Raw genomic sequence first — 13,085 nt, forward strand, 5'->3', positions numbered from 1 at the left:
CTTACATTCTGTACATAGGCAAATTAATTTACATTACTTGAAGCTTCCACAAATTTATCATAAGTGAGACTCAATTAGTATTCTTACATTTTATCCTACCAAAATTCCTAAATAATTTGGATGATAAATCCATGTAATTAAGCAAATTGATTTCAATTTAACAACGAACAGAATGATTCTGATATTTATCCAAAATACTTGGTATGCAATAGTGAAAATCATGTCAAAATATTTTTTACCATTAAAAAAGCATGTGAAATTTGAAATTTTTATAATTTTTTTGGATAAACCCTAGATTTCAATAACTGAAAAACAGCTAAATAATAAATATTTAGATAAGAAAAGTTGCAAGATAATAATTGGACTGCTTTATATTTTAATATGAGTTAACTGTATGAATATATAGGATCATGTTAGTTTGATAACATATCTATTTGTTCCTACTTTCTACATGATGATCAAATCTAACTAATAATTACAACTATTCTTTCTGTAATATCTGTGAAGTGAATTGGAAACTACTATAGATTATATAGTATTAAAATTTCAAATAAACTTTATAAAATTTTAAAACCTTAAAAATTCAAGTGTTTATATCTTTGTATCTTTGATATAAATCTCAATTAGTATTTAGGATAGACTGAATGCTTTATTACACAGGTCTAACTATGGTACAGTTCTTTTTGTTTGGAATTTACCATATTCAGGACCTTTGATGTCTATTGTTAATGAATAGACCAAAATAGCCATACTTCCCACATTTTGGTGTTAGAATCAGGTGGTTAAGCTTCAACGAAACAGGACTAGTCTGCCGAGATATGTATACATTTCATGCATGAAACTGTATAATCTCACTTTCCACTTGTTTGATGGCATCACCATTTACAGAGAAATCTCTTCCACAGTCAGATGTATACAAAAATGTCCATGAGAAACAAATTAGATAAAATTTGACATATGTGTGCTTTATATATTACATGTTCTCGTATTATGAATATAAATACAAAAAATTTCAAAAAAAATGAGCAAAAATGCTAAATTCTGTTCAAATAAAAATCTTATATTTAAATTAGTATAAAATAAATAAATCTCTTTAAAATTTAAAACAGAAATCTTAATTTCCAAGCACTAATATATATTAGACATCTGTAAACATGAGAACAATTATATATAGAGCATCACACTTGTCTCAAGACTGAACAGACAACTGTGGAAGTTATTCTCTTTTGAAAATAAAAGTAAACCTAGAGTCATGCAATTTATGATTGGGCAATTTGCGATCTGGACTGTTGTTGCATTTGCTGATCTTTCAGATGTTTTTCAACCTAAAAAATAAAAAATAAAAACTTTAAATATGCATTTTTTACACAGTAACAAAATTGTTAACAGTACAACTTTCATTACTGATTATTCTAAACAATTATAAACATTTTGAAAATTATTAATGTAATTACTTGTAATAAATATTGTTTTTAAACAAAATCTTCAGAAAAGCTTTTAATCTTTTAATTCCTGCCTTATTGAAGACAATGTGTTAGAATAGGATAAATTGTATTGATATACATGTATATCAATACAATTTATCCTATTCAATAAAAGTAGAATATAAAATAGAAATATTTATTACAAAATTTTCATAGATATTTTGATAAAAATTTGATCATCAATCAATCCATCAAATTTGGTTTTTAATCATAATTATATCTATTATGTTACTGATTGTTTTGTGTGCATAATATTAGTTAGGAATCTAATGAAAAATTTATTTAAAATTAATTTATTATTATTATTCTTCTAGATAATAATTCCAAACAGAATTAGATTTAATTATTCATAAATACTTTATATATAATCACATTAGGAACACCTGCATAATAACAGGTTGGTCCATTTTACTGGGTGATCATGGCTTGCAAACTCTGGGGCATAGACTACCAGATGCCAAGCATCCTCTTTTATTAACTACACCCACACTCCTTTGAATAATTTTGTCAGTTGTGAAGGAGTGGGTGAGAACCTCACCACATGTTCCAGCATATCCCAAATATGTTCAATGCAGTTGCAGTCTGATGAGTTTGCCAAGCCAAGACAGTGTGTAGAATTCATTGTTGTGTTCTTTCAAGCATTCCCAAGTATATTTGTTCAGTAAGATGGTGTGTTATGATAAAACAGGAAACAGCCTGGAGATATTGGATGTAGATGATCACCTAGCAGGTCATTGCATTGTTTACCATTCACGGATTGAGAGGACGATCAATGGCCCTAGGCCTTATTAAGAGAGTGCTACCTAGATCATGATACTGCCACTACCAACTATTCAACCAGGAATGAGGCTTGATACTGTTTATGCAAGATTTGAACCCAACAGTGTTTATGGTTCAAGCATGAAACATGGTTCATCAGATTTTATGGTTCATGGTTCAGCAGACTTTAAACAACTTTCTTCCACATGTCCAAGACCCAATGATGTCTTTCCCTTGCCCATGAATGGCAATGTTTGCAATGACACAGTGTCAATAGAGATGCCCATGCAGGTTGATGGTTATAGAACCCCAGTTGCAGCAAGGTATATTGAATGGTCATTGTCATAACAAGAATGTCTTCTCCATTGTTGTACTGGCAGTAAGCTGTTCCACTGTGATGTTCATCTCAGATCAATCACATATGGCCATACCAAAAGATCTTTGTGCAGGACCCATCCACTTGTGGTATACACTATACACTATGATATGAGAACAATCATCAAGTGCAACTATCTTGGAAATACTAGCATCCATCCTCCAGATTCCATGATCTGTCTGCTCAAATAGTCCCATTTGCCCATGACCGGTAACTGAAGTCAATCAATCAAGTCAATATATCATAGTGCAGACATAATGTTCCTAATTCAATGATCATTCAGTATATAAACACAGGAAAAAATCTGTTATCCACATTTAAATTACAGAACTAAATTATCAAAAATTTTAAACAACAAAAATCATTGTTTTTGTTGTTTAAGCACTATAAAGTGCAATTAATCGACCACTGGGCATCCTTTCATCCTTTTATATTTTATTTAGTTGACAACGTGTTTCAACTAAATAAAAAATAAAAGGATGAAAAGATGTCTAGTGGTTGATTAATTGCACTTTATAGTGCTTAAACCAGTGATTCTCAAAGTCAAAGTGGGGGTCGCAACCCCTTGGGAGCTGCAAAAAATATTTGGGGGTCGCTGAAAAATTGATGCCAGATCAATTTTTTTTTCAAATATTTTATAAATTTACTATGGATTCATGTTTAGAAATAATAGAAATAAAAAATATATAAAATAATTTTTACTTAAATAAATTGCACATATAAATAATAAAAACAATATAAATATTTTAATACGAGCCTAATATACATAAATTTGTGCGCTATTGGGGAATCCCCCGAGTTCCACTCTCAACCTAAACTATGATAGAACAACATTGTCATTTGGAATGGTGTTCGCTAGCATTGTGCTGTAGGCAAGTCGATTTAGAAATACAGTAGAGTGTCATTATCCAAAAACCGATCAACCGAAAGCTTTTCAGTCAGCAAATTTAAATTTCCGCTAGTGCTGTGGCACTGCAATATTTGGCTATGTCTTGGGCTACTCCAATATTATTTTAGTTGGTATGCATTTTTAGCTGGCAGCACTGGAGCGACCATGAAAGGGTACTTAACCCCCTCCCTCTGGGGTGTTTTCCTACACATAGTCATTCTTTGGGGGTCCTTTGAAATTTTTAAGTGCAAAAGGGGGGTCGCGAACCAAAAAGTTTGAGAAACACTGGCTTAAACAACAAAAAGAATAGTGACACGGTTTCAGATAGTAAAATTTTAACACAATGAGTTTTTTGCCTAACACCTATTGCTCCCGATGATGGTGCTGAGACTGCCATTTGATTTCTTTCTTGCTAAATTTTAATAGTTGTTTATGTACACAAGGGCTTTAATAAGTAAATATTTAAATAAATTTATTGTTTTGTAATATTTTTTTCAAATGCAATGATGGTTCTTAACCAACTTCTCAAAGATAGCAATTTTTCCTTCAAAATTTACTAATTAACAATATATAGTGTATATTAACAATATACACTATATATCAGGGCGGGCAAGCAAGACTTCAGTGGGAGCCAAAATGTAATTTTGCAAAATGCATGGGAGCCGCAGTTCTGTACTGTCATGGCGGATAGTATGGTAAGGCGCACAATTTTATTATATAATATAAAACAAATATTGAATTTTTTTAATAAACATATTTTCACAAAATTATAAATATAAAATTGTAAAAATAATAATAAAAAACAGAAATTAACGCTTTCAGCAAGAGCCGCATATAACAAAAAGAGCCGCATTTGCCCATGTCTGCTATACACAGTAGGCTATGTACAGTATTGTATAGTTTTTTGGTCTGTAATATATTTATTTATTCCATAAATAAATAATTCATCCTACTAACATATCCTGATAGCAGTAAGGTTACTTAAAATAAGTAGCTCAGAAATAATAATAAAAACAGTGCTTCTATATTAAAACAAATGAATGTTTATTGCAAGTGGATATTTTCCTCTTGCTTTTAATTGTTTGTTTTGATGTAATTCCCACATTCTTCACTTTTGTAAAAAATACAGTCTGATTATAATACAGTAGAGAGTCATTGATCCGAACCCCGGTTATCCAAACGATTTTCAGTTGGGCTGTGTTGTGCTGAATCAAACGTTTTTGATACTAGATTTACTTCTAAAGTATAATTTTCATGCTTTTATATTCTTCAATATATTTATTTTGTTTGTACAAAATAAAGAAATAATTTTTAACAATACAATAGCCTCGATTATTATTATTATAAAAATTTTCGTTAGGCTTAAAATCGACGAAAATTCAACACGAAGCGACATGCAACGGAGAAAAATTTGAACATCGGACAGGTTAATATATTTTCTTCGTACATAATCAGTTATCTGAACAAATCACTAATCCGAACAACCCCAGTCCCCAATTGATTTGGATAAAAGACTCTCTACTGTATATAAATGAATAACTGTATGTGACCATCAGTAGATCATCCAACTTGCAATCTCACTAACTGTGAATCAGCTAGGATAGAGTTCAAAATGTTGAAATAAGACATTTTCAGTTAAATAATCAACATGTAGAATAATATGTGCCTCTATAAATTTGTAAACTCAGTATTTTTCTTTTCTTTTCTTTGTGTACAAAACTTTAAGATGAATTAATTGAACTTTCACCAAATAACCTTTAAAATATTTTTTTATAAATTTATACATGTTCTATTAATCAGAACTCATTTGAATTATATCTTTAACTATTAGATCAAAGTATATATTTTAGTATGTACATATATAATAAAAAAATAGTACATTAAGAATATAACTTAAATGAATATAAAATGATTCAAGTTATAATTACTGCACGATGTAATTATTTAAAATTTAAATAATAAAATTAGGTATTAAAATTTTAATGTTAAATGATAATTTATTTGTCTAACAAATAATTTATTGTACAGTACATAAAATTTAATTTCAGAGTGAAAAGAGAGAACATTTGTTATTTCAGTTTTCACATTTTTAATATTTCATGGTTAGGTAAGTAACATTTTTATATATTTTCTTAACACATATACGAATTTTATGTTATTATTATTTAATTCAGTGTTTTCAAATGAGAAAGATTATTATTTATTCTCTTACAATCACATTACATCTTGAATAAAAATACAAATAATTTTTTTACAGAAGTTTTAACTATAGTTCAGAATTTTGTTAAATCTTCAATTCAAAAATAATATAAATTTCCTGCAAGAAGTGAAAGTTGATTCTATAAAATTTTAAGTTTTTGAACTCAGACAAAAAATAAATTTAAAGAATAGACAAAATTACAAATATTGATTGTATCACAATATTTATCAAGAATTCAATAACTTATGTCAAAACTAAAACAATCTCATTTATTAATTTATCAACTAATAAAAACAACTATTAATATTGCAATTAAGAATTTTATAATGTAATAATAAAAGAATATATTATAAATCTAAAATAAAAAAATGTATAAATTGCATGTTTTAAAAATACAGAAACAAAAATGCATTAATACAAAAAGAAATTTTAAAACTTTTTATATTAAGACAAAAACGAGTTTGCTTATGTTTATAATAAATCTATATCAGTTATATGTATCTTCACATAGATTACAGAAATGTTTAATTACTATATAATATTTTTCATAATTTTACATAATATTAGCCAAACAGAAAGTATGGTAATATAGTACCAAAAATTTTCACGTAATGCAGTTATCTTTTGAAATTTGAAAATTATATTATCACCTAGTTTTGTCAGACTTCCCATTGTTAATCATAGATACTTGTAATTATTTCTCATATTCATCAAAAATATTCACCTTGAAAGATTAGTATATTTTGTATTTAATCAATCATTTTCCTATTAAGAAAAGTTACATTCATACTTATTTTTTTATATATCTGTTTATCTAGAGAAATTATACATCTGTAGTCAATTAGCAATAAAGGCATCATATATAACACTATATGTCTGAATGTTTGTAAACTTAACATTAGATCTGAACAGGCATATTTAAGGGCACGTGTGTAAACTAGTTCCCGTTTTGATTAGCCTTGGATTTTTTCTATGGGTTGTTAACAAAAGTTATCAACAAAACTTGTATTTTGTAAACATTTATTGCATCTTCTGGTCAATTAATTTTTTATTTTTAATTCTTCAATTAATGAATATATGGGTCATGGTACAAAATGCATACTGTAAAAAGTGTGTTAATAAATAAAGCATCTTTCTAAAAGCAATAATTATCCACAAGGTCTCAATAGTTAAGTGGTTATAGAATAAATTGGGATCATCCTGTAATCTCAACCACACTATTTGTTATTACAGAAAATGCTTTTAGCCCTAAGTATAATTAAATTAATTAAAATATCTATAACCGTGAGGCAGATAATAGTAGGGCTTATCACACCAATGATAATGGGCACAAATGCTCAAGAATCAAAGTAAAAACATTTAATAAAACAAACAGGGTGTACAATAAGATGATTACAAAAGTATAGAAACCAAAAAATCCAAAATGCATTTCGGACTATTTTCCAATAGAAAACAGTCCCTCATCAGTTGGTTAACTAAAGGTTTTAGTACACTTAAAAATTATACAAGTTGAAAGAATAAATTTAAAATTAAACTAAAAATATGCCTAAAGCTATACAATAAAGATGAAAATGTCACCATGATAGTAAGAGCAGTAAGCAATATCAATGTTGTCTTATTATTTTTGCACTCTGTTCGTCAAGTTACCATGCAATGTAAAGAAGAAATATTACTCCTGTCTACATTGATATTGCTTACTGCTCATACTATCATGGTGACATTTTCATCTTTATTGTATAGCTTTAGGCATATTTTTAGTTTAATTTTAAGTTTATTCTTTCACCTTGCATAATTTTTAAGTATACTAAAACCTTTTGTTAACCAACTGATGAGGGACTATTTTCTATTAGAAAATAGTCCAAAATGCATTTTGGATTTTTTGGTTTCTATACTTTTGTAATCATCTTATTGTACACCCCATTTTTGTTTTATTAAATGTTTTTACTTTGATTCTTGAGTGTTTGTGCCCATTATCATTGATGTGATAAGCCCTACTATTATCTACCTCACAGCTATAGATATTTTAATTAATTTAACACACTATTTGTGTTTATATTAATTAGTAAAATATTCTTTGAAGACTCAAAAATTTGTTTGTATTTGCTACTGTATGAAGCTTTTCCATAGCGTTGTAGAGTTATCGTTGACTGTAACACCACCTAACAGGAACAATTGTCATTGGTAACTTCTTTGTGGAATTATATGACCAGTAGAATACCATATTTACTCAGGTATAAGATGATCTTGTGTATAGGACAAAGTATGACTTTATAGATCAAAACAAAGAAAATTAGATTTATTAATACAGTTCTAATTTTATTTCATTTAATCACACATAAAATATTATCAAATACACATATTAAACAACCATGTTTGCCTTAATAGGTGATAAAATGGAAAACAAAGCCAAAACATGAACTGAAAAAAGTTTATTTTTAATGATTAAGAATGTGCTAATATTCATTAAAAATAACAATTTAAGTAATATAAAATAATTACATTTATAATCATTGCTAAGTGACTTGTATTTCATTAATGTTTTTATAAATAACTAGAAACTATTTTCTGTGAATGAATCAGATGCAATGCAGTTTTTAATTAATGGATGTAGGATTAAACCAATAAACAAAGGAAAGTGTGTTTTACTTTGTTAACAATAGGTGCCAACTTACGATAAATAGACTGTAGACCTATAATGACAGCATGAAATATACACAATTCACAGAAATTATTGCAAAAACGCAAAGAATCCTTCGCTAGCGCATATAAGACAACCTAGGTTTTCAAAGCAGTGAAAAATGAATAAAAACCTCGTCTTATATGTGAGTAAATACAGTATATAGACCATGCTTGTGTCCAACTTTCTTTATAACACACATTACAAAAACAGTAAGCAGTAGGCAACATAAAAAAATAATTTATGATTCTAAACTGATAATGATAAATAAAATTCTAATAAAAAGACTACCAAGGTTATTTGGAGAAAGAAATTAATTCATCACAAATAAAGATTCCAAAATAAAATAATATGACAATGGGGTAAAATATTAAGAAAATATTTATTTCCTGAAAGTGAACTATTCTGAGAATCAAATGAATTCCAAATTGTTTCTATTTGTTATGATAAATATTAATAATTGATATCTTAATGTAAAGGAGTAAAAACTATTATAGAAGTATATGTTAAAGTTTCATCTTAATCTATTACATTAAAGATTAATATAATTGGTACTTTACAAAGATTATCAGTATTTTTAATGATGATTGCCATTTAGAATAACATATTTACTTGTAATACTAAATGAAAATGTAGCACTAATCACTACTAAGAATGATGATTAGTAATACTTCAAACTAAACAAGATTAAAATACATCAAAATACATCATTTTAAAATATCCTAAATATTTGTACTTCAAAATTAAAGTTTAATATCAATTATTTTAAGAAAATAATTTCTTCATATCTATGTACTTTGTGGAAAAAAGTAAAACATTTTAATGTTATCTTCCATAAAAATACAAATTTAGTTAGATGAAAATATCTTACTTTAATAACCATTAATAAGATGTTTTTGAAAGTAGAATTTTATATATATAAGTAGAAGTAAACACTTAAAATTTCAGTGTTTATATTTCAAATTTTACTTACTATCTTTCTAACATGGTTTAAGGCTTCACCTTCAGTTTTCCCTTTACAATTCTCAGGGACGATAAGGTGGAGTGATGGTAACTTGATTCATTACAACTATATTCTTGCCTTGCCAGGAAACTTCACTGATACTTAAAATTTAAAACAAATTTTTTTTATTACTACTATAATTAAGTTCTAACAAAATAATTAAATTTTGTTAAAAACTACCTAAAACACTTACGTCTTGGTAATGGCAACAAATAATTTCATTCCTTCTTGGCTGACTCCAGATGATATAGCTGTCACTAAACACTGTCTTTCTTTTATATTTTGTTTCGCTCTGCTGTTTAACTACAATAAAATTTTTGCTATGTAATACAATTTAATATAAAAGTTTTATTTTCAACAGCTAAGAAGACATTTAAACCATCAATAGAATAAACTCATTTACAATTAAAAGTCAAGTGCAACAGTGCTCTAACCCCTTTTTTTTTAAATTGAGATGCTATTATGTAAAAGTGGCATACACTACTTCTTCAAATTTCAGTGTGATACTTGTTTTGTTTCGATCAATACTTAATTGTAGTAAGTTTTCATTTTGTTCAGAGATATCTAATACATAAAAATTTTAGCATTATTAACTGAAGTTTGATATCTGAAGAGGTTAGATCACTGTTGAACTCTTCATTTTTCACATGTACTGTACTAGAAAAATATACTGAAAGAGAGATTTTTATTTTAATTAAAAGGCTAAGGGAAATAATCCTTCATTTTCCTTAAATGAAAATACAAGGCATGTTCAGAAAGTAAAGATACAAGGTGAATAGAAATCCACAAAAAATTTTTTCACAACTTTCTGTAATGCTGCATCTGTTAGGGTCTGAGTCTTGTGACAGAAATCGTTTGATTTTAATTGCATTATCATTATGCTTGCCGTTGTGTTTAAAATGGTCATGTCAGTTTCTAATTCTGCCAAATAATTTGATTTCTTTGCATTCAATCAGTAATTTGACTCCTTTGCACAAAAGGAAAAACTGCCACTGAAATAGGAAACTTGTTTCCATTTATGGTGAAGACACTATGAATATGCAAAATATGACAAAATGGTGTCCTACTTCATGATAATATCCATCTGAACACTGCTCAAATCACACAAGAGTTATTACAGAAATTCAAGTGAGATGTTTTGGAATATCTCTCTGAAAAGAAGTTTGATAAGGATGACAAAATTCAAGACACTGTGATGATGTGATTACAAGAACAGACAGGAGGTTTATATGACATCAGCATCAAGAAACTTGTTTCCAGGCTCACCAAATGCATTAAGGTCCATGGTGATTATGTTGAAAATAAACATATTCTTAAGTTATTATAAATCAATCTAAAAATAAAGTGCTTTAGAAACATTATCTGAACTTTGCATCTTTACGATGAAGCCCACTTCCTCAACATAGCCATTAAACTAGAAGCAACTACCATCCAAACTTTTTCGCATTTCAAGATTCTGAGTCCAAAAATGTAAAAATCTTGAGGGGGCCATTTTTTGACTGATCACCATACTTTCCCTCTGTTATATAAGAAAGTAAAAATGATTTCATTCATTTGGAAAAAAATACATCATTTTTAATTTATATCATATAATTATTCATTTTGACTTGTAATAGTGAGAACCAAGCATTATGCTGTTATGATAACAGATAACAAGACTGACTAGTATATGGTTCTATTAATATATCTGATAAGAAAACTATTCTTTAAGAAAAATTACTCTTGCTTTATTTTACACACTTATCCCTCGTTTTACACGGTACTTTTTTTTTACACGTTTTTGCTTTTACACGGTTTAAAAAATAAATGTAGAAAATAAACTGGCTATGATCAAAAGGAACAATTTTTAACTCTAATCTACATCTATATTCCAATCCACCTTAATTATATGTTATAGCTGATATTTAGGATACTAGGTGACAGTTTTATTTCAATCCGTCAAATAGTAACCGATAACGGATATAGGGTACTCCCCCATATGCACGAAGTTGCATTCATTGCACATAGTTTTAAACCAGAAAATTTTAATTTTTCATATTCATAAGTAACAAACAATTACATTATTTTTAATTACATTTTTTACATTACATTACACAATTACATTACATTTTTATGAATCTATCAGATTTTATTTTTTGTTCCTTTGTTCTTTGTATTTAATTAATAAAAGAATATATTTTTTTTGCCTTTCAATATTTTTGTTTGATTTATGTACCTTTAAAAAATTGAAAAAATTCATAATTAATAAACAACGAAATTATGCGTTTTTTGCATACTTTTCGATTTACACGGTTTTACATTCAAAAAGATACAAATTCGATTTACACGTTTTTCTCAGGAACCTATCTTCCGTGTAAATCGAGGGATAGGTGTATATATATAGGTATTATTTATTTCATTGATTCTTCTCCTGTTAAAATGCATGGAAAACTTAAATTTGCTACATGGCAAATGGCAATGTGAGTGGCCACCTTGTGTTAGTGTTATAAGAACACATTAAAAATGAAATAGAAGAAATATTAAAGTAATATCAAAATTTAATAATAATAATAATAATAATAAAACAGTAAGATAGAAAACTGAGTTAAAAAAAAAGAGATATTATGGAACAGAGTAATACAGTATGTAGATTTAAATGTTGTCAAATACCATACCATTATAGATAGATAAAGCAAAAAGAAAACTTGAAATTAGATTGAACAAAAACAGAGTAGATTGGAGCATTCTAGATTGGAATGTATAGAAGACTCTCTGACATGTTTGAATTTGAACTTTTCCCCCCCTCCAAAAATTTTTCTTAAATGTCCAATGGGGTGTATCTATTTATAGTGTGTGTTGCCTATTACAATATTGGGTCAAATATGACCCACCAATCCCTTGAAAGAAGAAAAAGTGATCTGAAGAGTGGGGTCCAGAGGTTTTACTGGAGCCCATGCTGTCTCTTCACAGGTTGAATAAAGAAAATATTTTCTGGAATCTATGTAAAACTAATTGCAGAACTTCAGAGATTTTCCATGAATCAACATTATTCCCACCGAATATCTGGCTCAAAAGTGTTCATAATAGTAAAATAAAAAACAGATAAAAGTGTAATAATCTTTTTCATTACATGAACAGAATGATTTAAAAATACTTATAAAAATGTATAAGTATTTGTATGTACTTATAAAAATGTATAAGTACTTGTATACTGTAATTTTTTTTAAATGAAATTATGTAACTAATTAAAATTACAGTAGTAAATTTTAAATGTTTAAATAGATATATGTTGTTGATAATTTTCTTTATTACATCGATAAACTATTAATTCTTTATCATTGATCACATGAATAAAATATTTTAAATTAATTTAAATGAATTCTGTAGATTTTACAAAATATTTCTATTATTTTGTTAAACAAATGTTTATTTTTATTTTACTTTCATAGTGATATTAACTAAAATGCTCTATAATTTTACTCTGACATGAAATCATGTCAAATTGTTCCAACAGTTTAATAAACAGATCTTAAGAATTAAAATTTAAATTTTTTTAAATAAAAGCCAATTAACTCCCATTGTCTCCATTTCCACATGTTCTGAAATTTTCCAATTAGCTCCTATAAAAATCCGTTATTTGATACATGTTAGAATTACAATGTATTTTTAAAACTTTTTATTTTTAGATTATGTAGTATTAAAAACTTTTTTGAAACTT

At 27.5% G+C, this 13,085-nt stretch overlaps 1 protein-coding gene across 1 annotated transcript in view; it reads right to left on the reverse strand.

The window, feature by feature from the left end:
- Positions 1-629: 629 nt before the first annotated feature.
- LOC136985839 (protein LSM12-like) overlaps positions 630-13,085 on the reverse strand; it is a 29,982-nt gene continuing 17,526 nt past the window's right edge. Inside the window, 4 exon segments of the mRNA XM_067283208.1 lie at positions 630-1,325; positions 9,359-9,415; positions 9,417-9,489; positions 9,582-9,691. Of these exon segments, the coding sequence (XP_067139309.1) occupies positions 1,260-1,325; positions 9,359-9,415; positions 9,417-9,489; positions 9,582-9,691 (306 nt within the window). The 3' untranslated portion in view covers positions 630-1,259.

This window comes from Centruroides vittatus, unplaced genomic scaffold, assembly GCF_030686945.1.
Source record: "Centruroides vittatus isolate TY-2023 unplaced genomic scaffold, ASM3068694v2 contig_979, whole genome shotgun sequence".
NCBI classification, from domain to species: Eukaryota; Metazoa; Arthropoda; class Arachnida; order Scorpiones; family Buthidae; genus Centruroides; species Centruroides vittatus.